The sequence below is a fragment of the Anoplopoma fimbria genome, chromosome 4 (genome assembly GCF_027596085.1).
Source record: "Anoplopoma fimbria isolate UVic2021 breed Golden Eagle Sablefish chromosome 4, Afim_UVic_2022, whole genome shotgun sequence".
NCBI classification, from domain to species: Eukaryota; Metazoa; Chordata; class Actinopteri; order Perciformes; family Anoplopomatidae; genus Anoplopoma; species Anoplopoma fimbria.
The window spans coordinates 15,043,617-15,071,279 of NC_072452.1; the positions used below are offsets into that span (position 1 = coordinate 15,043,617).

At 40.1% G+C, this 27,663-nt stretch overlaps 1 protein-coding gene across 1 annotated transcript in view; it reads left to right on the forward strand.

Moving 5' to 3' along the window:
- Positions 1-27,663, forward strand: part of mid2 (midline 2) — an 87,195-nt gene that overhangs the window by 43,422 nt on the left and 16,110 nt on the right. The window contains exons 4-9 of the mRNA XM_054597222.1: positions 2,725-2,820; positions 13,300-13,407; positions 17,554-17,702; positions 18,511-18,638; positions 18,955-19,098; positions 25,415-25,576. Coding sequence (XP_054453197.1) covers positions 2,725-2,820; positions 13,300-13,407; positions 17,554-17,702; positions 18,511-18,638; positions 18,955-19,098; positions 25,415-25,576 — 787 coding nt within the window. The remainder of the gene's footprint in view (positions 1-2,724; positions 2,821-13,299; positions 13,408-17,553; positions 17,703-18,510; positions 18,639-18,954; positions 19,099-25,414; positions 25,577-27,663) is intronic.

The window sequence follows — 27,663 nt, forward strand, 5'->3', positions numbered from 1 at the left end:
CAAAGAACTAAGGAGGGACTTCACACAGAAACTGGTGAAACCCAATATTGATGTCCTTTCAAGCTACAAGCAGTTGCCATAGCTGATTTTGACAGAATAAGCCATGTTCCTGATTGTTACCATCCATCAAACACTTGCTGGCACCCTCTCCCACCCTTGACACCCTTTTTCTGCCTCCATTTTCTTCCTTTTTTCTTCGCTCTCTATCTCTGAGTGGTTCTAGCCGTCTTTGATGTCCGTTGTGTGTTTTAATGAGTTTGTTATTGACAGTTGTGCTGCCTCTCCCCCCTCTCTCTCTCTCCCTCTGCCACTCATCCTGCCTGCCAGGCTGAAGCCACAGGAGTGCCAAGCAGAAATTTATCTACACACACCACACACACACACACACACACACACACACACACACACACACACACACACACACACACACACACACACACACACACACACACACACACGGTGTGGTCACTTGTAGAACGGTTACACAAAAACAAAGTTTAGTGCATTTATTCATCTACATGTTCAGGTACAAGCAGATGTCATCTGCGTACATAGAAACATACGGATATTGTTTGTGGGAAATTTATAAATGCAGATACACCTACTGAGTCACACGGATAAATACAGACACACACACATGCATGTATGCATGTATGAAGAGGACAGAGGAGTTTGTTTCACTGCAGTCTCACGGGAGGCAGCTGTGTTCTGATGTATTAATCATCTTCGTCTCCAGCTTTCTAATTAATGACCCATCTGTCCCCTCTCACTGATGTTCCACTTCAAACTTCCTCATACACAAACACACTCACGCAGGGCTGCGACACAACAAATGCGCACGGTTCCAGTGATGTAACTCCAGCTCCAGACACTGTGAGCCCCGTACCCTTCTGCATTCATGTAGAAGACCATAAGAGTGCTTGTGGCAGCTTTATCAGGGAGGAGTCCTCCTCTTCAGTTGCGTTTAGGTGGCAGACGTTGTGCGTCCAGGCTCGTCTGTGTGTCTGTGTGTGTGTGTTTATGTGTACACTTATGCAAGTGTATGTGTGTGTTTGTAGGCTTATCAGGTGAGCCCGGGCAGAGTGTCAGATGCGGTAATGGAGGCTTCAAAGACAAGCGCTGCGGTGAGTTCCCCTGCTGCCTTTTTCCAAACCACCCACCCCAACCCACCCCTTCCCACCAAACCCCCTCCCCAATCCCTGCATAGAGGCAGACAGGCACACAGGTAGACACCTGGATGGATAAAGAAGGGAAGCAGGGAGGGAGATAAGCAGGCAGATAAATAATTAAGTGGGTGTAAAGTCAAACAGACAACAAGCAGACAAAGTAAATCAGGCTGAGCGTCAAGCGGAGGAGATATTGGTAAGCATGGACACTGACAGACAGACGCACAGTCAGACAGTCTGCGACGTGGCCAGGTGCTTTCTCTGCCCACCTCCCTTTCACTTGCATGAGTAGAGCTACTTCAAACACCTGCCACTTGTCTGCTGCTTTGTTCTACTGTTCTTTTTGCAGCTGTTTTTTTGATGCCCATCGTCGTCGCTGCCATTGTTGATTTGCTTCCTTTTGAACGGCAGTTCTATTCCTGACTCATATTTGCTTGTTTCCATTTTCATCTTTTGTGCTGTTTGTGTTTAAGTGAATTTATGTGTGTGTGAGTGTGTCTTTTGATTTGCATTTGACAAACAGCCACAGTTAACACATAACAATTGAGCGTTTGATCGTTAAGAGGTGGAGGCTGATTGGTTTTAGCTAGTCAGGGATCCTATGGTTGTTTTTTGTGGCTGTAAAGTAAAGTATGACAAGGTCAGGCAGTTAAATCATCATATTACAGACAGTATGTGAATAAAACTGGAAAAAAAAATACCAATGAAATGCATGGCGGGATTGACCTGATTTCCTGCAGGCAGCAATGAATAGCATAGAAATTATTTCAATGTGTTCTAATTGCAACCTGTTTGGTCTCAAAGCATTTGGACCAATTTACTGAACTATTAGTCATGTCCAGTTGCCAAACAACAGCAGTTGGATATTTGTAAAGACTTTTTATTTACTTGGATTTCATTTGTTATAAGGTAACACTCCGGATATGATCAAATGAGGCAAAAGTAGTTCAGTATTGTATTATTTTGCGTTGCTGTCCCAGGAAAGATATCTTAATAATAACCATTTATTTAGTAACACAAGACTAAATCACTTTTGGGTTGTAGCTGACCAAAAAAAAAATATGTAAATGTATAATTTGTAATTATAATCTTTATCTGTCAGTACCTTTTACTGTAATTTTGTTTCAATGCATTAGACTAGTACTAAGGTTAGGACTTCAACACTTGCAATCCTTCTGCTTTTCAGTATAACTTTATAAATGTATGAGTATGGACATATGAATGGGTACTTATTAGGTATAATGTTGAAAACAAGGCGCTGATATCACAGTCTTTACCAAAAACATCACATACTATGGCATGCTGCCTCCAGATTCATGTAATAGAGAACGATTGTTGTCTTATTTATTTGTTTAATGAAAAAACACAATTGCATGGTAAGAAATTATAAGAAGTAATCTGTCCGGTTTTGGCCGGTGTCTTAAACTGAATGTCCAAAATTTAAATACACAATAACATTGTGGCATCCATGACCTGACTTGTTATCTGAATGCACATTCTGCACACTTTGTATGTACTAATGATCGTCCTTGACTCTGTTCCTGCTTCCTCCCAACAGCAAACCCTGGAGAACAACCTGACCAACCTGGTGAAGAGGAACAGTGAACTGGAGAACCAAATGGCAAAGCTCATTCAGATCTGTCAACAGGTCGAGGTATGCAACATGTCGTTGTGTTTTTTGTCCTTAGTTACAGGAGGATAGGTTCAGTACAAATGCATGCTTGTGATTGGACAGTATTACCCATAGAGTCCAGTAGAGGGCGGAGCCTGTGTTAGTTAGAACTGTCAATGACTACGTTCACATGCACGCTAACTTTACACTATACTTCCGAATATGACAATACTCCAAAGTTGATTTATATTGAGTATGTTATGAATCTACACACAATCATATATGCAGTTTAAATTTAATTGACAAATGAAAGTAGGGCATTTGAAATTACAACTACCTTGTATTTGAAGTCTATGTTGTCAGTCTTAACATCCATAAAGCAAATGTAGTCCCTCATCCAGCACTTCAAATGTGTCAAGCTTCAAAAACAATCACAAAAGAAGTTTCAGATGGTTTCAGTCTTATGGTTTCTGATCGATGGAAGACCAAATAGAGAAAGTTTTAAGGATTGAGGCTTTAACCTGCATGGATTGGACGGGGAATCCATAAACAACCCAAAGCCTTTCTCTGTTATTGATTGTATACAGTTTACTGCCTTTGCTATTGGTGACTGCTCTGACGCCACGCTCCTTACACTTTGTCTCTGACTCTGGAACATTTCTGATTGAAGAAGCACAGTGGTAAAAATTGAACTTTCATTTCGTTCTTTCTCACTTGCTTGCTTTCCTTTTTTTCCCTTCTCACTCCTCCTGGATAATCGTTATGGTTTGTGCCAGCAACAAACTCAACGCTCCAAGCGCTACTGATCAAATGTTGATTAGTCTCAAGACTAAAAGGGAATTTCAGTTCCCTATCATGGTTTCATTTAAGGTCAGCAGTGCAGCACTGTTTTCAGACAATTTACATTGAAGACTTATTACTTGGAAGCCAAAGATGAGAGGTAACTAGATCAAAGAAACAGAGCAGATACTACAATAATGACTTAAAAGTATCTTTAAAGACTCCTTTATCTTTTAATATTTACAATCACTTAGATGTTTTTGTGCAGAATGATCGTGTTATCTGTCATTTGATCTAATGGCTGACGCAACGCACTGCCATGAAATGAAAACACCAGATACCAGTTACGCTCTCAGTGGCCTCTTGTACATTGCAGACGATAGCTCTCCAGATAATGTGACTCAAACCATGCCTCAAGAACAAAGGATGAGCTGGAGTAGCTCTCGGCAACCATCCACCTTCAAGCTGTTTAAGGGGGCAGTTATGTAATTCAGACAAGTTCAAGCATTGGAATGGCCATTACACTGTGGACAAAGCCACTACCAAAAGCACTTGTGCAATATCTCCTACGTTCCAGATGCCAACAGCGTAATGTGATGCTTTTACTGTGTCCTAGGTCATTGTCCCAACCGTGTCTTATAATACAGTGAGGTTTGGTTTTCATGCATCTTACTGTGTTTAATATGATTTTTTAGGATGAATTACTGTTACAACACTCCCTCTGGAGCCACTCATACAGGACATGTACGCTCCCACTTCAAAGCAAATAAGATTATCTGTCAAATGGCATATATCTTCACAAGCCGGCCATGTTTCACAGCTGAGCTTTGATTAAGTGACAACCTTGAAGGTGTGTTTCCACTCTCAAGTCCTTGCATGAACCCATACCTGTCTGCAGAATATTATACCTCAGCTAGTCTTGTCACTGCTGACCTCTCCAATTTGGGCTGCTGCTGTGATTTAATGAAGGTACCGAGTGAATCCAGCCAGAGAGTACTAATGCTCAGCCACCAAGTGTTGTCTGCGCTGCATCGCTAACATGCGCGTGCACAAGCACACACACACATACAGAGAGCATACTTTCTGTCCTAACGCACTCGCTCTTAATAAACGGCATCATTTCTTTGTGGGAGTCGACATTAATAGCCTCAAAGGACAAATGCACTTTGGTTGCCGCCATCACTCTGCGTGCGGTTCATTTATTATTAGCGGGCCTTACTCCATTTTCTCTGAGTCACTCTGAGGTCCATGAACAACAACTCATGCAGCTCGCTCACCCAATCAAAATTAAATGATCGCTGAGTGATTCATTAAGTACAGACAAACGGTTCGTCAACAAGCGTGGAGAGAGAAAAAAACAAAAGTCTGTCTTCATATTGTCTCTGTCTGCATACTAATGTTGTGCCACCGCCAACAACATCAGCAGAATCTCATCACTTATTCATCAAAAATGCGGAACATGCTCCATTGACTCTTAAGCAAATTCTGAAAAGAAACTATATATTTCCCCTCCCTGTTGTACCCATTCAGAACTATTCTCCTGTGTGATGTCAATGTCAAGGGAATAGTTCAATTATTGACAAGAGGAATGAGTTTTAATAATGTTTTCCGGTGAGTTCACATTAATGTGGTTCTTTAGAGTAGAGAAGAGGAAAGTGGAGTTGAGAGGAGGACAAATGAAAAATAAAGAAATGGAGAAAGATGGAAATGTTAGGAAAGTAGAGGAATAATGAGGAAAATGAAAGGGGAAGAGAAAGTACAGGATTGAGAAGGCAAGCAGAGGAAGAGAAAAAGAGGACGCAAGTGCAAGCATGACGACCAATGATCTCTTTGACCGAAACAGAAACAGGCACTGTGCGGAAGAAAACGCTCAGAAATAATGCAATACAGCAAAGACAGGGAATTAAAAGAAAGAAAAAAAAGAGTGTGTGTGCACAAAGTAAGAAATCTCTGAAGGGCTTTGAGCATGACCTGGTTTCTTCTCCTCCTTGTTTGCATCATATTGTATTGGTGCCAAAGATTTGATCAAACGTAGTGTGAGTCAGCTCTCAGTGTGTCAGCGCACACAGCAGCGATGCAGCCCTGTTCTCCTGGGGATCACTTTCTCTTCAGTCTCAGGAAAGATGACTTGATGATGTGTGGGTTGTTTCTTTCTTGGGAGGCCTCCCTCCTTCCCATCATTTGGGTGAAGAATTGTTAATTCTGTTGCTGCGCTTAATGACAGTCAGATGAATGATCCTTGAGCGTTGCAATGATTGTTGTTGAACTCACATTCACTGTTATCCATTCGATGCCAGATAGCTGGTTGGACATTAATAGGCAGCAGAGAAGAGACGCTCAGTGAGGCTGTTTGGCAAAGAGCATTTCCCAGAACAACCGCTTTGATATTGAATAGATGTTGATACACTGGCAACGGAAACTAAATGTAGAGCCAAAGTAAAAGCTGATGTGATACCCACAACCATGTTCTATGTTACCTGCATGTTGTTTTATCTCAATTACAAAATATGTTGCAAGCTGTTTTAATATAAAATATGTAAAAGAAATTTGCAAAATCTTTCTCAATTTTTTTTTCTTTCCTCCTTCACAACAATCAGCGAGCTTTTATTTATGTGCATGTATAACTTAATTTACATTGCCAGATTGCTTATATTTTATTTCAAACCGGGGTTACCACCTTAAAAGCAAAGACAGCTCTGTTTTTCAACATTTTGTATTATGTCCCAATTTCATGCCAACTACTATTTTGTGGAAATGTAAGTTTTTCCTCTCTTATTCAAATGGACATCTCACCATTTGCACTTTTAAATATTATGTTTGCCATTGTACAAGTTTTGTGCAGATTTTTGTTTAATTCTCAGAACCCCTCTTTTCCCTCTTTCATACATACATAACACCTCCTTAAAGCGTTGTGCACTTGAGAACTGAGATCAGTGCTGGGAAGTTCTTGATTTTCTGTTCCCTCTCCTCTGAATTTGTCTTACAGCTTGAAAACAGATCAGGTATTTGGGCTTTTTTATCTTTCTCTGTCCCACTTTATCTCACTCTTACTGTCTTAAGTTTGTGAGTCGACTTACCCTCCTGAAACTTGGCTTGTTTTGTGACGTGGACTTTTATTTTGGCAGCTTTTTAATGAGGGCTTTCCCTGATAAGCATACATTGCCTAGCTAGTATTCTGTATCTCCCTGTAGGGAACATATACAACTAATGTCGAGTTAGTATTGTTTTTGAAGGAGCGGTCAAAGCAGCAGCCGTTTTATACAACCCCCAGAATTGTGTTGCCAGCTGCGAGGAAATAAATTAGCTCACTGATAAAGCTGTAAGTGTGTGCGTATTAAGACTGATGGAAGAAGGAGAGAATCACATCAAACAGAAGCCCACTGGGTTTAATTCTCAGACATGTATGTCTACTGATTAAACATTGAGCTGTAAGTCGTTAGCCAGAACTGTCTAGGTTTATGTACACTGAAGCTGATCCCATTGTGTGCAGAATATAAATGAGCTGTGTGGAGATGGCTGTGATGCTGCCTAATCCTTTGTATCAGGTCTCATCTCGCCTCTCTTTACCTTTCTGCCGGATCATCAGTGAGATCGAAGAGTCCGCTGGTGTTGTTTGTCTTTGCTATATTTTCAAAGCCATTTGCAGTTCCACTTTCATGCGAAGATGAGGACATCAACGCAGTGGAATAATGGCATACACTGAAATAAAACTCTCGCCTTGATGCAGTTGTTATTGTTTGTGCTTTTACCAGATGGCCGCACCATGTTTTCATTTGTGAAATCATACATTTCTCAGATTTTGTGTTAAGTACTTATGTTAATGTTCCTCCTTCCATCTGTCGAGTCCATTCGTTTTAGTGAAAGAGCGGCAATGCTTTAAGCCATATGCTAATGTCAGCATGCTAACATGCTCAAGCTCATGTTTACCAAGTAAACCATTTTAGTTATCATGTTGGCATGATAACATTTGATAATTAGCATTAAACATGTAATAAGACTGAGGCGGATGGGAATGTCCAAGTTTTCTAGGTATTTGGCAAAAACAAAGTTTTGGACAGATTGGAATTTGGACTGCTAGATGAAAGTCAGAGGAACATCAAAGTCTTTTGTCAGGGAACTATGAACGTCTGTTCAAAATCCTTGTGCAATTTTCAAGTAGATAGAAAACTGTGACTTGACTGTGGCGCTGGAGGAAAAGTCAGGCAATCACTAAAATCATTATCTTCAGGGCCCCATGATTGTGTGTACACATTTCATGGCAATCCATCTGATAGTTTATGAGATATTTCAGTTGGATCAAAGTGATGCAGTCCAACATTGCCATCAGCTAGTGTGCTGAAACGACTGCAACAGAATCAATTCACCCCTTCAACAGGACTGTCAAGGTTTATCTCCGAGCACATATATTATAAATGTTCACATGCTGATTAATCATTGATTAATGTTATATAAGTAAATGTGGTTAGCATATAAAAGTTTACGCAAACACTTTGTAGGGTTAAAAAGCCCTTCTTCAAATTCATTACCAGGGAAGCATTTCCATTTATCATATCTTTCTGACATAACATCCATAATATATGTCTCGCAGTTTCTTTTACGCTATCCATAAAGCCACTCTTCCCTGTTTTTAAAGCCAGGTGCCACAAAGGTGTCATAAATATCCCTGAATCTGTGGACAGCATCAGAGATAAAGCTGTCAGACTGGATCCTTGCATCTTTCTGAGAAGATCATGTCTGAGAGACAGAGGCGGGGGGGGGGGGGTCTTCTCAGAAAAGCAGACAGAATGGGGACCAGAGGTATAATAGAAAGAAGAGGAAAAAGTGGGATAGGAGGCAGGTTTGGCTGATGAGCACAGAATTGATTCAAGATGTGAAGGTTTTGGAGCCAGCAAGAGGTTAACAGCTGTTCCGAACCCGGACCAGTCCTCACTTAGTTTGAAGGGGAGCCGTCCATTGTTCAATTGTCTGTGATTGTTGTCTGTAATTGGTACCACGGATGTCCACATTCTGAAGTTTGTGGGTCTGATGTAGGGCAGGGCTTTTCTCTGGCCTAGGGGTGTGTGTTGGGTGAGTGTTTTCAACATGGCGGCCAAGTCACAAACTTTCTCATTTTACAGCTTAACATTACACTAAAACATGTTTCTGAGAAATAGGCTATGCAGTCGCTGAATCTTGATTCATATTTGATCAGCGCTGCTTAGTTTGACAGTTTGATTGGAGTTCACAAGTAGTGACTGACACTGTTTAAGACACAGATTTTTTACCAGATTATCTTCTCATGTAGGATTTAGTGAGAGTTTGACAAATATGATTCAATATAATTATAATTATATTTATAAAAGTTACCATCTGCAGGTTTAAGGTGCCAACCATGAACCCTAACATCCCTGATTCACATTAAACTAGGACCTTTGTTCTGTGTCAGAGAGTCATTTCTTGTAATCTGTCTACCCTCAGCTACCTAATAAAATGCCCCAAAATAATTATTAAAACAATTATCCTTGTTTATATAATACTGGTTTGATTTAAATGCAAAGTTCTAAAATGACATTTTTAAAACATGACACCTCAGACAACAGGGCTCTGATTTTGTTGAAACACAAATAAATGGATGTTACATCACATTCAGAATTGACATCTGTTAGAGATGACATTCCCAGGCTTTTCACATTGTGTGGCAGCCATTGACCTCTTAAACTAATCCTTTTCCCCAAAATGTCCTCTAGGTTTCCCCAACTTTATAAAATCTACACAAGATCAAAATATTACATACCGTCTTTAATCTATATCTACTCAATCCAACACTTCCTTGGAAATGCATACACTGCAGGATATATTCAAATTCAGGAATTTTATTCTGGGTTTAGCGTTATGTTAAATGTAATATATGTTATGTAGACATCTTGTGAATCATTCAATACACCTGCCATGGTTGGAATGTGTGTGTTAAAGCTTTGGGAAAGAAATAAAAGCCTGTGAGTTTGAACAATGCTTGTTAACACAACATCAGTTTGTAAAGATTCGCAGTTTAAGAAGATACATTTCGATTAGTTATGTCAGGGTGAACGAATCATTTTCATTGTTTGCCAGGGTTTGTGATGTATTTATGCTTTTGCAGCTCTTGGGATAATATGTATAGCTTTATAAAGACTGAATGATAATCGCAAAATCATTAAAACTCACACACACAATGCAGTTCATCTTCTGGAGTGAACAGATTTTCTCAAAATCACAAAAAAATGAGAGAGTACGATGTTAATCACAATATCAGGGGAGCTCAAAACCTGCCTCCTCATTTGGACTTCAGCCCACCTTTTGTGTGATCGACGACATCCGAATGACTCTGCTTGGCCCCACACATCAGTCACGTCATGACTTAATGAAACAGCACAGAGTGGGTGTTGAATGGTGACCGTTGAAGCCAGAAAACAAATGTAGCCGCATGGCTCACTTTATTTCATTTCAGCTTGTAAGTAATACAGTACTTGGTATAAAAATATGGGCAATCTTTTTATTCTTGACATAATGCTGGAGCTGAACTCAACATACAATGATGTATGGGAGCATATGGGCTCAATGTAACCCTTCTGTGAGAGAACGAGAGATGGAAGATGTGGTGAGGGTTTGAAATGGACATTTCATTTAATGATTCTGTCAGATTGCAAAACTGGGCAACATTGTGTCATAATTATCTAAATGGGCTTATTTAAGTTATTTATGTCTGCATCTCCTTACTAAGTGTAATTATGGCTGCTGATGAGAATTTTTTTTGCCTTATAAGATAATAGGTGGATGGGGTGCACTCAAATGTCCGCTGCATTGCCATCAATGATGCTTGGTGCTCAAACATAATCCAAAAAGATTTTTTTTTCCTGATGTCAATTTGTTCATATTAAGTTGTGTATCACCTGCCTAGATCATTTTTATTTTGTTGCTGTTGTTTACCTATCTCCTGATGCAACTTCCAAAAGTTGTGCAACCGTGTTGCATAATGTTAATAAGTTATGAATCCTTTAATCATTGAATGAGAATAGATATGCATTAGCAGGATGAATACATCTGCCATAAAAATATCACCGGTCTTGTGTGTTAAATTTGTGCTAAATAATCCCAATAAGAAATGGCAATCACATTAGTTCAAGAAATAGCTTAATCATAAAAATCATCAGCCAATGAGATACCTTTATTATACTTTTTGGCATTATAAATAAGCAGAGGGGTTTGAGCTTTTCTTCCGTCCATCTCAGAAAGTCTTTTCACAGATTTTCACAACCGTCCTGATAGCAGGAACAGTTGGAAATGTCTTTGACACTGAAAGAGTTTTCAACCTTGCTGTTGTTGTTTTTCCACATTTAATAATAGAGCCACAGTGTACTTAAACGTGGAGTTGGCACTGTGATTTCAGAGCACCTGTAGAGGAGCCTGATGAATAGGGAGATGCACAGTTTGTGACAGTGTTTGTGTAGCACGGAGTGGATAACAATGTCAGGAGCTGGCAGACGATGAGGAGGAGGAGGACGTTTTGACTAAGGTGAAAGAGGAGGAGGACGGAGATGAAGATTGTTTCTGTAACTCTAAGCCGCAGAGTAGCTCAGTTGTAATCACAGTGATCCTGGACGGCTGCATTTATCCTGCTTAAGTACTAACCTGCAGTCATAATATTGCTCTTTGCAGAATTAATTGTGCGTTGGTGTGTATGTGTGTGTGGGTGAGGATAAAGAGGCTTAAGTGGACCGGCACGTTGTAATGAGCTTTTCTGGAGTGATGAGCGGAACTTTGTTGTTTGGGTAAGTAGTTTGATAGTCTGCAGCATGACAGAAAGTCACAACCCTGTCAAATTTAAGAATGAGGGACTAATCATAAGGAGAAGAATCGTTCTCTGGCCTTTTTTCACCATATTTTATCTACAAAAAGTATGAGACAAAATCCACAGGTGGCTAAACTATTTATAAATATATAAACAAATCTCATCTGAGACAATCAATGAGAAACTATAACTACAGAAGAGTGGCAATAAAGCAGAATTCAACTCTTTCATTCATTCATAAGTTTACAGAAAACTTTTTAAATATTATTGTGACCTGATTACTCTTCCTTCATTCGCACAACTAGTTATGAAGAAGTTCCTCCAAATCCAAAATAAAGAAACTTTCTTAGATCCTCTGCGTGAGTTTTTCACAACCTCTCTGCATACAGGTGTTTGTCTTTATTGTCCCAATGCTGGTGTGATCCTTTATTTAAATGTAGCTTAAAAAAATGCATAACCCAGTGAGCAGTGAAAGGGTCTCTCCTCACAATCCATTCCTGGATGTACTGCTGTATAAGGTTTGCCAGCTCTGCAGTACTCTTTGCTACAGTCAGTGCGCTGCAGAAAACACTCACCAGTACTTTAGTGACAACAAACACTACTGAACTGTCGGAGCAGTTAAAGCAGCAGTGCTGTTGTGAATGTTGGAGGCCTTAAAGGATGGTGAGCCTCTATTTGATCCGTTAGTGGAATTCCTCCTCCTGTTTCTAGATACTTCTGAAGCTGCCAGTTTGACTGAAAGCTCCCCACAGTCATCGTGCTGGGTTGTAGAGTATGTTCTGGAGTAAGTCTGGGATTTTTCTGATGTTTTGAATTGGCTCTCACAGACAAAATAATGGGGACTCCTGTCGCCACTGTGAAGGAGATGCACTTGCAGTGTGTGTAACTTTGTGGCACCTTTATCTTAGATGGTACATGGGAACGTTTTACATATTTACATTCGTTTCCAACAACATAGTGTACAGTTATGTGAAAATGATGATGAAAGTACCGTTCTTGGAGCAAACAAAGCAGTGATAAGGGTTCTGTTTGTGTGACATGCGGAGATACGTTTTTATTTAGAGGAGAAAACACAAAAAATTGGTCTTTGCTGAATTGTGAATGCTCAAATGACCCTCAGCAGGCTTATAATTGTATTTTACAACTGTCAAAACTGTTGGTAGCAGTTCAGCATTATAGTTCAGCAGACACCCTTAGTGTCTAACACGCAATGTTGCACCCACACAATGTTGAACTTGCTGGCTGTTCATATAGCGTTAGCCTGAGATGGTGAACTGATGAAGAGTTGCCTTGGCAACATTGGTCCTAAAATAATCACAGAATGTATTAAATCGGCGTAAATCTGTCAGTGAATTAATAAGTGACTGCACAGTCCCTTTTCGGGAGCTTTATTAATGAAGTCATATATTCCAACAATCCTCAACATATTTCTTGTTCATAATGAGTGAAATAAAGAAAAATTGTGCATAATAAGATGGTTGTATTTCATACAAGAACAATAAATGATTTAAATCCAGCAGCAAGAAACAGATCATTTTAGAAAATGACCAATAATTGATGAAATTTCTTATCACATTCAGTGCCAACTAGATGGATGACGCAACCAGTATATATACTGTATGCATTCCAAGGATCCTTGGACCCATGTATGCCCTGTAATGTTAAATGATTCAATGTCTTTCCAGTGAAAATTAAAGACTTGAAAATCACTTATCTCAAGAGATCTCATGTTAGTTCTAATGGAGCACATCTAGTTAAAGGCAGCTTTTCCTTGTGTGCAGACTGCACAATGAAATGGAAAAACAAATTATGTTCTCTGCATGTAAGTGATCATATGGATCGTCATGGCCGCTAATCCAGAACACTTACAAAGCTCCCTGCAAACAGAGAGGAGGAAGCCTTGTGTTAACATGTGTATCTGCTTCTGTCTCAAGGTAAACACAGCCATGCATGAAGCCAAGCTGGTGGAGGAGTGTGATGAGCTGGTGGAAATCATCCGCCAGAGAAAACAGGTCATCGCTGTGAAGATCAAAGAATCCAAGGTAAAATATTCCCACAATGTCTTTATACATTTTTTTCAGTTTTTGGCTCGAGAGAGAGATTTTTACTACAAGAATATTTAGTCGCCTGGAATTATGATGATGGGTGGTTTCAGTAAGTTAAAGCTACATCGACTGATTTTGGCCACAAATGGGGCATAAAGACTAAATATAAATGAATGTAAAAAAATTGTATTGCAGTTTTAGATTTATAACAGTAGGATTTTGGGTTTATTTAATTTACAATGTTTCATTCAGAGTACGTTACGTCTCACTGCCATTTGAAACAGCCAAATTGCCAGTTACATATTCAAGAAACTCAGCTCTGGGTCACAGATCGCTGGCAGAGAAACAGTTGTTTTGTAACTTTCAAACAAGAGAATGAATAAGAGAGCAGTAGCGCCTTGGAAAGAATATATTCATCCAGGTCTCTTTGAGGTTTGTTTTTTTTAAAAGGCTGCCTCTGTAGTTGCCCGCCTGTTTACCCAAACACACATCACATGGACGCTTGAGGAGAGAAGGAAAAGATAAGCGAGGACAAAGACAGCAGCAATGGCCTCTTCCACACGTAGGCAGCCATCCTGAACGTGTGTGGAAAGACTTACTGTGTGTGTGTGTGTGTGTGTGTGTGTGTGTGTGTGTGTGTGTGTGTGTGTGTGTGTGTGTGTGTGTGTGTGTGTGTGTGTGTGTGTGTGTGTATACGTGTGTACGTGTGTGTGTGTGTGTGGACACACGTGCACATGTGCTTATGGGTGGTTTGTTGCCCTGTGAGCGCCAAGGGTTTCAGGACAGAGGCAAACTCTAAATCTCACCCTCCCAGAGGTGAGGTTTTAAGTGCTCGTGGAAGATCCTCTGAGACAGCAAAAGAGCTTTGTCGAGAGATGAAAGATTTCCTAACACTGAACACAAGGGGTGAAGTAGGTGTGTGTGTGGGGGTGAGAGGAAGCAAGTGTGTCAGAGTGTGTCCGCAGTGACTGCCGACAAAGAGCAAGGCTTGTTCTCTTGAGAGTCTGGTTCTGTAAAAAGGCTGTCTAGTAGAGGGTAGAGGAGTGAAATGTAGGAGCCGGAGGAAAGAGGGGAAGTACACATAAAACACTAGAGGAGCGCTTGATTGATGTCATGTGTTAATATTTGAGCAGGTTTGAGGGTCAAGAAAGATATGTGAAATACAGCTTAAGTAATTCTAATAATCACAGGTTTGTTCAAAGGGATGTTTGCCTGCCTGCAGGGAAGGAGAGGAGACCACTCAGGTCAGCTAAATGTAGGTTGTTTTAGGCATTTACCCAAAGAAAAAAAAGATTTTTCTGTAAAGAATGGTGTTGGAAGGGGAATGTGTTCAGAGGTGACTCTGCCACAGAATAACAGGATTATGCAGGCGTGATCATGGTGAGCAGAGCTGTGCAAGGTGCTCCCATTCTTTCTCCGAGGAGACTCTGCAGTCACGCCTAATCTCTCCCTGCCCAAACAAAACACACTAGTCCCATGTTCTGCTGTGTGCAAGAGCGTCTTTATCATGTGACTCTGCCTGTCCTCCACCCTCCTCTGCTTCTCATTTGGAAAACTATTTTAACTCCCTTAGAGCCTTGAGGATTAGCAACTCAAATCTGTTTGAGGTTTTCTAAAAACTGATGTTATTAGTATGACAACTGAAGGCATTTGTTTGAATAAATAAAACAGTAATGAACCTTTTGTGGCTCTGCCAATTACGACTGCTGTGTCTCAAAAGGAATGGCAGAAGTAGCTTGACAATGTTATGACACCAAAATCCTCTTAGGGTGGAGGTGATTGATGGTTGGGTGTACAAAGCATGTGGCTGTCACTGCTGTTCACATCCAGCTTCCTTCTTTCATTCAAAGTTTGTTTCAATTAACCATAAGCAGAATCTTTCCCGAAAATTACTTTGAGGAATAGTTTGACATTTTAGGAAGTAGGTTTGTTGTTTTGTTGTTTGATAAGAAGATTGATACACGGTAAATATATAGCTGGAGTCAGCATCTGTTTTTTTGAGTTTAGCATTGAATTAGCATAGAGTTTAGAAAGACTGGAAACAGACGGGAGACAACTTAGTTTGCTACTGCTTATCTTGCCAAAGTTAGATACAGATAAGTACATTTGGTGAGCACAGGACTCAGAACAGAATTATTGTCAGCTCAAATAATCGTATTAGTTGCGCAATAGTAATAACATTCTAAATATAATTTGTGTGCCTGCAAAATACCTTTATTTTTCTGTGCCCAAATTTTTCCAACTTCCCAACATTTAAGCTGTGATTAGACTGTAATTTTTCAATTTTAGATGAGTGTGTCTTTACAGAAGACACTCACACAGACACACACACACACACACACACACACACACACACACACACACACACACACACACACACACACACACAGACACACATACAGCCCTGCCATATTGTCCATTACTCTGAGAAAGAGAGGGGGAGTAATCGTCTCTAAAATTGTTGCGGCACATGTTGCAGAATAATAACACATCCATTAAACCCGTCTCGCCTCTCCTCTCTGTGCGGTCAACAACCTGATCAAATGTTGTTTTTTTAGTGACAACAGATTACGGTGGACTTGGTGGAAGAGCAGCTAAGACATCAATTGAAAAATCCATTAAGTCGCACGCTAAGAGAGGCTTCTGAGCACCCAAGTTTTCCCAGCAGTAGGAAGCAAGTGCACATTAGATAGAGTTTTGATACTTTGAGAGCTTTTAATGACTCTTAACCGATAGCAAAGCAGTTTTGGTTTTTTTTCTTCATATTTCTCATTTGCATAATTCAAGCCATAGTGAAAATATAAATGACAAATTCTTTAAGGCTGCTCATCATTTTAAATGTTTCTTCCCCTTTTCTGTTTAATTTCAGTGTTCAGAGATTGTTAGCTGTTACTGAAAGTATACTTTTTAGACAATAAAGCAACTTTACCTTACCGTTTGCCATTTAAAAGTTCAGCCAGGTTTCATTTAATCATCATTGCTGAGAGGCTCTCCATACTGAGGCTGATATTAAATTTTCTCCGCTCACCTTTCATTGACAGTCTCCAGGCTCACAGGCAGCCTGTGCTGTTTCCTGTGGAGAGTTACATCAAGCTAAGCTCATTTGAGGATTCAGGATATGAGCCGTAATGAAGATAAATGGATTACTCTAATTCAAATCAACCTTACAATGGCTTCCTTATGCTCATTCGATAATCATATAACAGAACATAGAAAACCCTGTGTGTTTATGTTTGTGTATAAAGAGTCTGAACCCTGACCTGGCTGATGACCTCTCCCTTGGTTTGGTTTTCAGTGCATTCATATTACTTTCCAATCTATCTTTTAGCATTTTGTTCTTTAATAGACTAACACAGAAATACACATTTATGACTGTTATGTATTATATCATATAACAAAGCATTATGCTATTCATCTCTTCCATCCTATCATGCAACATGTTCATAATGTAAATGTGAGAATAAAAAGCCAATAGCCGTAAGCAGGACTTTGTCCTCTCTGCTGCATTCTTAGTGTTTGTCACTGTGTTTTCCTGTGTGTGACCCCAAGTCCCTGCATCACGTTGTCTATGAGCATTCTCCTACATGGAATCTAGAGGTTCATTATTGAGTTTATGACAGCCATCAGTCAAAAGGTGATTAAAAAAAAGTTATTTTGGAGCATGTGTTAGAATTTTTTGCTATTCTTTTTCCTTTTTACATCAGTTCCTCTTATAAGCTGTTACAATACCCTGTGCTCCCTGTTTCTACATGTTAAATTAATTGCATATAATTCAAAGATTGCCCTGACAAGATAGTGGCCAACACATTCAATATCCATCCCAAATTTCTGCTGAGTTTTTTTTTTTAAGTGTTGTAATACAATTTCAGCTAAATCAATAGCCTCCAACATGGCAACTTGTTGGTTTCACCTACCAATGCAGACTTCAGTATTTTTGCAGCAATTTGGCAAAAAAACGTAATCATACTTTCTGTAAGAACAAAAACATATTTATTGACGGTGTCACAATGATAAATGCCTCATATAGAGACCAACAGTCCAGTCACCAAAACAGGCTCCTTCCAGGCTCAGACTGAGCAAATTATTATAATTTTGTTGCGTCCTAACAAAGCGACATGTTGTGTATTTGTGTTTTTGTTCCAGGTGATGAAACTGCGTAAGTTGGCCCAGCAGATTGCAAACTGTCGCCAGTGTCTGGAGCGCTCCAGTGCCCTCATCACACAAGCCGAACAGAGCCTGAAGGAGAACGACCACGCCCGCTTCCTCCAGACCGCCCGAAATGTAGCAGAACGGTGAGTTACGTAGTGATTAGACACACACACACACCTCTGCACACACACAGCGAGGGGGAAAAGGTGACGGATTGGATGGTAAACTTTAATTACATTGATGGTTGTTTGGAGGTTATATTGAAATTTCAAGTTTTTACAATATTACTGGTGAAGCACCTGTTCATATACACATCATCAGGCTCTGGCCCTACAATGAGTTTGCCTTTTTGTTTCCATGAAATCAGCATTACATTAACCTCTTTATCCCCTGCGATCAGTGCCAGGCCTCTGGTGAGAACTTTCTATCTTTTAAGTGGCCAGCTATGCGGTTTCTCTTTCCACCTGCTTACTTCTGTAATACCTTCATCCCTTCCTCCCTCAACACGCAGGCAGCTTTCTCAGTTATTCTCTCCCACAGACAAAGCTCTGTGCAAAATCTGTAGCTAGCGTAGCATCTTTGTAATCGGCCCCGGATTCTTTTCCATCGCCTGGCTGGGCGCTTTATTGACCGGCTGGTTTCTCTTCACTGAGGAACAGAAGTCTCAAAGACTCCACTCTGCCCTGCTCTGTGGTTCAGGCTGGCACAGTCATCCCACTTTTTCATCCATCTCTCACAAACTACTACTGTTTGCCACCTCTCCCCTCTTGTCACCTCGCCTCCTCCACCTCTCTCCTCCACATCTCTTCTTCACCTCTCTCCTCACATTTGTTCACCTCTGCATCACCTCTCATCTTTTCCTCTCTCGGCCCTCCTCTGCTCCCTCACCTCTCTGCCGTTCCACTGCTGACATTTACTTTCCCTCGCTCCCATGTCCTGACTGCTCTACAGGGTTGCCATGGCGACAGCCTCCTCCCAGGTGCTCATTCCTGACGTCAACCTGAACGAGGCGTTTGATAACTTTGCCCTTGACTTTTCTCGAGAGAAGAAGATTCTGGAGGGACTAGATTACCTAACAGGTAAGAGTTGCGTCTGTGTAGTCAATGATGAACGCAGTATTAAGCCTTAAGTACATTTATACATGCAAGCTAAAACATAACTTTTTTTATTTTCTATCTCAACATATGGAAAACTATTTGGTCACTTATCACCTATTATATCACTATATTTGACGTTGTCGTTCTGCTCCGGTGCACATAACTTAATGCTAATCTTGAGGTGACACATCTCTCTAAGAATTACTTCTGTATTAAATCAGATTATAACCTTTATTTTTATGACAACTTATAGCTATTGTTTTGCTATACAACATGTTGTTTATTCCTCATTGTGTAGCTCCCAACCCGCCATCCATAAGAGACGAGCTGTGCACCGCCTCCCATGACACCATCACTGTTCACTGGACGTCCGAGGACGAGTTCAGCGTCACCTCCTACGAGCTGCAGTACACCATCTACACCGGCCAGACGAATTTCATCAGTGAGTCTCATGCACATACACACACAAGTATGGTATAAAAAGAAAATTTGATCTATACTGTAGATCACATGCACTCATTATCTCAGCCTGGAAGGAAGTTCATTCAATCGAGTTTCAGCAATTGCCGGGGGATTTTTATTAGATTTTTTTTAATCAAGTTTTGGCCAAGAGGGATCAAATACTCTGTTGACCTGTGTTTAAATACCTTAACAGTTTAATGTAGAATTGCGAAGTAATTTATTTGAATATCAAACTGGCTATTTAGAGCTGTCAAAGGAACACTGCCATACAGTTGCATTTTGAAGGCCTCTGACATGGAGGCTTCTGCTATATCATTAGAGCAAAATACCTGCATGGTAACTTCAAAGGTTAGAGATCAGTGGATCTCTCAGGCATTAAGAGTGTTTTAATCATTGAGAGTGTTTTTATCAAACGAAAATTTGAGGAGCTTTTAAAGTGGGACTGCGTAACTTTTAAAAGAGGAAACAACACAATGTTCCTCTTACAAATAAAACACAATGTTCCTCAGGTGTTTTGGTTCTCGAGCTTTACTTGTTTTGGGATGGCCAGTAAAATATGATGACTAATATTAGCAAATTTTCGTAGGATTTAAACTGACATTACTGAGTCAGTTTTCTGACTTCATGACTCTTCCCTATTTGTGTTGCAGTTATGCTACATTTGAGCATTCATCAATATACTGTAATTGTTGCAGCTGATCAGCAAGTCAATTCAAAACAGGTTCTTCTGACACAAATGCAATCTAAAAGAAACACTGAAAAAGCCCACTGACCTATCTGCTGTTAAAAAGAGAAATAAACTGCAGCACCAAATTACTTTGAGCATTGCTCATGCCATATTTTAATATTTTAAATATTTTATACAAACTGTGCTGCATAACCTAGATTTGCTGTCCAACTTCAGTCTGTGTTGTCTGCCATGCTGGTATTAATAGAGAGATAGAGCTGAGTTATCGAGACTGCTTGTTATAAAAATAGGACATATGGTACATATCATGAGGGGGTGCTTTGATAAGATCCACTATTTAGTATCTGGATTTTGTTCAAGCTGTGTGAAAAGTCTGCAGTAAAAAAAGATGAGAGATGAGAATGTAAAATCACTGCTTCCCTCGTTTGACCTCGTCCATTGCTCCCGATACCAAAGCGTATCTTTGTTTAAGGCTTGTAAAGATATCAGGATTTATATTCAAGATAAGTATTTTGGATCTTCTAGTGGAGTCGAAGCCTCTCAAATGTGTTCTTACATTGTCTAATTTGCCTCATTAATCCATAGCTAACACTTCCTTGGTCAATGTATGGCATTGCTTCTCTTGTTGCATACTTAAAGCTGCACCTTAAAGAGCTGCAATCATTGTCATTTTTAGGAGTAAGTTATGAGTTTTCACTGAAGAAATTTGGATTGAATATTCAGCCCTCATTGTTTTGGCTTATAACTCCAGAGCAAGAGGCTCAGAACATGTCCTAAATTCATGGGTTAAAAACAAACCTACTATGGTCACAAATAGTTGTGCTTAAATACAGTTTGGCCTTTATTTCCATGATTCTTATAAAATGTTATCCAATATTCCCAATATTCTGAATGTTATACCAGCATGAGTGCAATTAAGGCCAACTTTAGATGACATGTGCATGTTATAGATGTACATCCTGCAATTTGATGGCATATTGCCTTTAGTTGGGGAAATTGTGTAATGGTACTGCACATTCAAATGATCTCTGTAGTCATGGGTCTTACTCTCTTAAAATGAATTCAAAGTTTTGATATTCCTGCACAGGAATTATATATTTACCAAAAGTCTTGGCCCCATTAGCTAAAAAGCATTACAGCTGATTGTCCATCACCTGTACATAAACGAAGTGAAAGTAAGGTCACTGTGGAGGAGGAGAGAAAGGGCCGAACAGGTGAGAATCCAAGTGGATAATGGTTACATAGGGGAGGTGAGAATTACCACTTTCTGCTATGAGGAGGATATGATTGATGCACATAACCATGCATGTGCACACACACACACACCTGTGCCTCTCCACTTTGATCCTTTCATCATCTCTTCTCCTCTCCTCTTCTCTATGTAGCCTGACATTTCTCCATCTAACCATGCAACCCAAGTGCCCCAGCCATTTGAAACATCAGGATACATTTCAGCTGTGATAGTCTGAGTGACTCAGATATTCAGCAGTGTGCTGCCACAGAGTCCTCAGAGATTCACAGGAGAAACTGAGAAAGAGAGAAACCCATTTAGCCTGGCACACCACTTGAGTTTTTAACCATAGCATTTCTCTTAAACTTTGCGTGGCTAAATGCTCCCACTTGAGCGCCATCCTCTCTCTTTTTTCTTTTTTCTCCCGACCTTATCCTCAGCCTTGGCTTTCCCGTGAGGAGGGGGGGATCTTGTGAACCTTGCCTTTCTAGGATCATCCAAGCACAGCAGCAGAAAATAGAATCAGCAAGTAAAACCAAATACCATGGAGTAAAAGTAGGCTGCGTCAAAAAGTCAAATATGAATGCTAGTAAAGATGTTTGCACTCTCACAGTGTAGCTGCTACCGCGGGCGCTTTGCAAGTTGCAGTGTCTAGTGTTGTTGACCCATTTGTTTATCTGCCAGCCAACATCCCCAACTATCCACTTTATCTGTACATCCACTCCGCTGACAATATATATATTTTTTTACTTTGTAATAGCACCCTAATGCTCACACACATATCACAGTCAGAAATAAAAACAGAAAAGCCGAGTGTAATTGCTGATTATTAGTTTGATATTTTGGTGAGTGTATCAGCACACTTGAGTCACAGTTATATCACTTCGCCCAGCCAAGAAATATTCCAGCATATAAACCCTGTATCTTGTTTTTCACATGTTGTTTTTTTCCTGATTAAACAAACGAGATATAACACGGGAGTTAGTGAGCTTTAGTGGTGCTGGAAGGAGGATTGTGTTACCTTTGGACAGAGGCAGGCCAACTTTATTCCCCTGCTTCCAGTCTTTATGTTGAGCTAAGCATCTCTTTGCTGTAGCTTTTTATTAGTGTACACACAAGAGAATGGCCTCAATCTTCTCATCTAACTCTTGGTACTTGGTAAAGCAAATAGGCGTATTCAGCAAAATGTCAAGCTATTGCTTTAAACTCCCAAAAACTTCAAATTAAGGCAAAAACAACTTTTTGTTTTGATATTTTGACTACCTTAAAAGGAAAAGCTGTAACCGTTTTGAATGGAAAAACAAGAGACTGATGTAGCAGCATCATCATGGCCCAAGGTGAAAAGTCTTCCCACTACATCCACAGCACCATTGTTGTCTCTACAGCCACTTTGTTTCTATTAATGCCTCTCCTCGTGGTCCTATAAACTAACAAGGTTAAGAAGCCAAATAGCCTCAGTATCTCCATACGCATCAGTTTTCCTGCATTGCTTAGCTGATTCTGGACCAAAAGAAGTCAATACCTCTGTTCCCTCCTCTGCATGACTTAGACCTCTCTTTCCCGGTTTCTATTGCCATTTTGTATATATATTTTTCAGGAGGCCTGTGTGGTAACCACGCTGGCAATACCTCTACCTGCTGGTTTCATACGTCTTTCATGTGTATTCATAAGAACTGGCCTGTGGTGGAGTTTTGATACGATTATCACAGTGAGAGCTGTAGCCCAGTGGGCATTAGAGAAAGCCCAGAGTTTGGTATAAATCTCTGTTTCTCTACAGGGCATCTTTCAGAGTATCAGCTGGATCGATCCTTGCAGCAGAGTTTGATGAAATGTTGATGAGGGTTCAGTCTTTGCAGGAAACTGGTGAAATAACAGTAAGCTTTTTTAAAGTTATGTGGAGGCATCAAGAGATGGACGCTGGTGATGCATAATATTGCTTTTATTCATGCACAGCTGCTCACACACACAATCTGTTCCTAGCACTTATACAAACATAGAACATAAACTATGCTGCAGCCCCCCACCACACACACACAAACACACACACACACACAACTCTATGTTGCATCATCAATGACAAACCCTCCTGCAGAACGAGGATATTTAGTTTTTCTGTTCCCTTATCGTCCACAGACACACACACACAGAACTGTACATGCACACGCTCTGGATGCAAGACACAAGCCAAACTATTTCCCCGTTCTTTTTATCTTTCTCTTTTTTTACAATGACATATTCAGTTACTACTCCACCGCACTTTGAAGTCACAATTCTCTCCGAAGCAGCAGCACTCAGTTAGTGTCAGAAAACCCCCTTTTCAGTGGTGGAAGTAGCAGTAGCAGTATTGCTGTGTTCTGACCTAATTTGATTTTGCAAAAAGGGAGAGGTGCCGCGGAGATCAAAAGCTTTAAAAATGGAAAGCAGCGTGAAGTCCTTCTCCCTCGTCTCTCCCCTGCATCTCTTTTCTGAAAGCCCAGATAACATTGTAGCATGCCTAATTTCTACACGAAGTTGCTAAAATGACAGGTGGGATGCACAGTTTTCACAAAAAAGGAACGACTGTCCCAGTAGAAGTACATACTTGATTTTTGTGAGGATTTTACAGTGGATGCATATGTGTGAGAGCAGGCTGAAATAAAATGGAGATGAATCTGCCAGATTGTGTAAATTCAAGGTGAAGAGAAACTCCCTCGTTTTTTCTTTCTCTCTCATCTTACAGGAAGATGAAAGCCCACTATGTTGTTTTTCTTTGACTGAGAAAAGCTTGTGGAAGTCGGCAGATATGAAAAAGACGCAGGCTTCAATCTCACTTTAACAGTCCCCTCCCCTCATTCATTCTTAACGCCGCCTCACTTTTAAAGGCCTTATTTGCGTCCTGTGAAGTATTTATATTTACAAGCAGACTCTCGGATATTACTTATGCATGCTATTGCCATCTTGTTCAATAATTCACAAGGCATCCTCACCAGAAGGGACAAGACAAGGCATTGCCCTGAGAGCTCTCTCCCTCTCAGGATATTTATTTCCCTGCAAATCTGCAGGGAGGCGGAGAAAGATGAGACAATGACAAAGGATTGCTATTCTACCTTCAGCTCCACAAACATTAACTTCAGCTATAGTGGAGTATGTAAATAAACAAGATGCTTTGTGTGTCTTGGCGAGGGTCTGTTTGAATGTGTTCAGAATTTTTTAAGGTGGGTAAAAGAAATGTTGAGGCTCGGATTCAATGAACATCATTTCTTTCTGGGCTTCTTTCCCACCATGGCAGTGTTTCTCATACTGTTAGTGAAGCTCACAGTTAAACTAGCAGTGTAATTAATAATTCATACATTTTTATATGTTTCGTTACACAAACACATTTAACAGGGTTAAGAGTCCCTGTACTACTCACGTGTCCTCTATGACAATGCCATTAGAGTCATTGCAAAACACAGCCAGTGCTCTGACAGCGACTAATTTCACACCACGTTTGTTTTTTCACACATCTACTAGAAGCACAGGAGCAGTACTGTAGCAACTGTCAAATTTACCAAGTTTTACAATATCTGATTCAAATAAACAGTCGCCTTCCGCCTCAACTCCGCCGTCCTAGATGAACACCTCTCACCTTGTGTTAGAAATTGTGTGTTTCAACTTCAAGATAGGACAAACACCACTTCAAAAAAATCATATGTTGGGGGAAGTGGCGGTAATGTTGGTGTGTAAATTCATCCCCGTTATTACACATAAGACTCGGGACCATAAAGAACACCCCCATTGTAGACGAGCCTCTCCTCAGCCCTGAGCTGATATTTCCTTTTTTATCCTTCACAGTCGGCTGCAGATGAGAGACTGAAAACCTTGTGTTTAGAGGCAGGTGACTGCAGAGCTAACCCAACCTTTACTAACCCTCTGCTGCAAGCCGCTCCGAATCAAAGCGCCCACCAACTCGGGTCATGTCGGTATCGCTCACGTTTTCGTACATTTGACCATTGAAGGTATCGCACTCTTTTGCCCTCAGGCGCTTACTAGCAGACGATCTGTCATGGGGTGGAGATGACTTGTTCTTAATGGGTTATAGATTCAGCTTAGTGTGCACACAATATTGCCCTAGGGGAGCATACCATGATAAACCTGATGGAAAGGTAATGGGGTGGATCAGTGTGTCCGAATAAATATTGCATAACATCGCAAACTGTATGGTTCTCTTACTGTCTCATGACTCACTGGAGGTTTGGAGAAAAAATAACATACTGCTGTGGTCAGATTTTTGGGGAGAATTGTTTGATTTTTTGAACATTACTGAAAAGCTTCTCGGCAGGATCCACTGTGATTCATCTGAAAACATCAACAGAACTTGGTAACTCATGATATGTGTGTTTTTGTGGATTCTGCCAGGTTTGTACAACTCGGCAGACAGCTGGATGATCGTACCTAACATCAAGCAGAACCACTACACGGTCCACGGCTTGCAGAGTGGCACCCGTTACATCTTCTTTGTCAAGGCTATCAACCAGGCAGGAAGCCGCAACAGTGAGCCAGCCCGCCTCAAGACCAACAGTAAGTGAACGCTCATGTTTGTTAAATTAGTTTTTTTAGAATACACAAGTTTGTGTTGTTTGTGCAACATAACTTACAAGCTGTCACTTATCAAAGCTTTCCTCAGGGGCACTTTGATTAGTAGAAAAATAAGTATGCATTGCTTTTGGTTTCCATCCAGATTGTTAATTTTCTGTCTAGAAGGCAACGTGTTGTAAACTATGGAAAATGAAGGGAGGGACCTGAAACAGCATCTGTAGTGCTTGAAAGATTTCTGTCACAAACATTCATTCAGGAAGTTGCCAGTTTGCCAGTTGCATCATCCACAATTAGAAAAGAGATTATGGATATACACACACTTTCTGTCAATATACTTTCTCAACAGATAGTTGAGATTAGACTTTGTTTTTAAGACAAGAGTAGCACAAACTATCTTGACTGGAATTGAGTTAACCAAAATGAAGGCCATCTTGATTGCTTAAACGTTATTTGTCAGGTTGTTTAAGCTATCAGTCAGAGCATGTAGTAAACAACTTATTATTTATTTTTACCCTTTATGCACTATTGTTAATTTAAAAACAGGCAGTCAGGAAGGTCCATCCACATAGAAGCATGTGTATTTTCTACCAAAAATATAATCTTCTGATTTTTCTTCTAACCAATTCCTATAAGCAACATAAATTTACCATGTTCATCGAGCTTTGATATAACCCATGCTTTACAACTTAACTTTTTTTTGCAGACTTAATGTCTTTATGTATAGAATTGTGGCTTTTGCATATATGTTCCATGTACAAACAAGGTAACAAGTCTTTCTTCTTCTAATAAATTATCAGCAAAGTTTAGTAGCAAGACCTTCATTAAGGTATCTGTGGTTCGGGTTAGATCACGGGATATGAGAAAGTGTCAGTGTCAAGATTTTGGGCGCATTCGTGATGTGCTAATAGCAGAGTTCATTAAAAAGAGCATATTAAAGCTTATCTTTTTTATTATTGACCTCTCATACACTGCAGTCAGCTTGTAACGAGTTGTGCAAAAGTTTCATTTTTAGACGCACTAGACTTACTTTTCAGGGTATGTTCCACAAGAACAAGTGGAGAATGTTAATAGTTTGTTTTTTTCTATGCCTTTCTCTATCTCTTTCAACTTTCTCTGTCTGTCTCAGCTAAGTTACTCAGCTTCCTGTTCAGCAGCGAGGTTCTAAACACACTGAGGAAGTTTTCTTTTTTAAATCTTTTCTTCTCGAATAGTCGAACTCTCCTTGTTCCTCGAACATATACAGTATTTTTCTCTAACTGGGCAATGCAGTATTTTTCACTTTGAAAAGATTGTGTATAATTGACACCTTCTCTACATGCGTCTCTCTTTTGTTTTGTTTTCAGTTTTTTTTTTTTCTGCCGCAGAATCTTGTCCTGGGCTAGAACAGTTTTTTTTTTCTATGCTTCTCTTTCCCTGTTAAAGTACACAGTAAATAAATAAATACAAAGAGACTGAATAAAGGTTAACGAAGTGTGAGTAAATAAACAGAAATTTTTTTTTTAAGATATTGTCTTTCGTCGGGGCATGTTAGGTTACAGTGAACCCAAAATAGTTATTAACAAAGAGCACATACTTAACTACTTAAAAATAATAGTATAACCAACAGATCCTAGTACCTTTTTTACCTAATGTACCTTTTTAAATCAGTGAAGAGGGACAATATGGCCGTCGCTACGATGTCAGATCGCTCCCTAAATAGTCTGCACCAGGTTCTCAGGCTCAACTGTAGCATGTAAAGGGTTAAAACCTCAGCCACAAAGCTAATTTAGGATTTGCCTCAAGGGTGCTAAATACATTTTTTTAAATCGGTCTTAAATTACAGCAGTAGCGCAGAGAAGCTAAAAGGAAGCTGATATGCCAACTTCTCTTAACTGCTGTCAGAAGTCTGGCTGTGGCATTTAGGATTAACTGTAATCTGGATACTTTGCTGGGTAAAATAGGTGTGTGGGGAAACTGCAGTAGTCAAGGGCTGATCTCTCTCTCTCTCTCTCTCTCTCTCTCTCTCTCTCTCTCTCTCTCTCTCTCTCTATCTCTGTCACTGACACTGACACATGCATACATCTCACTTT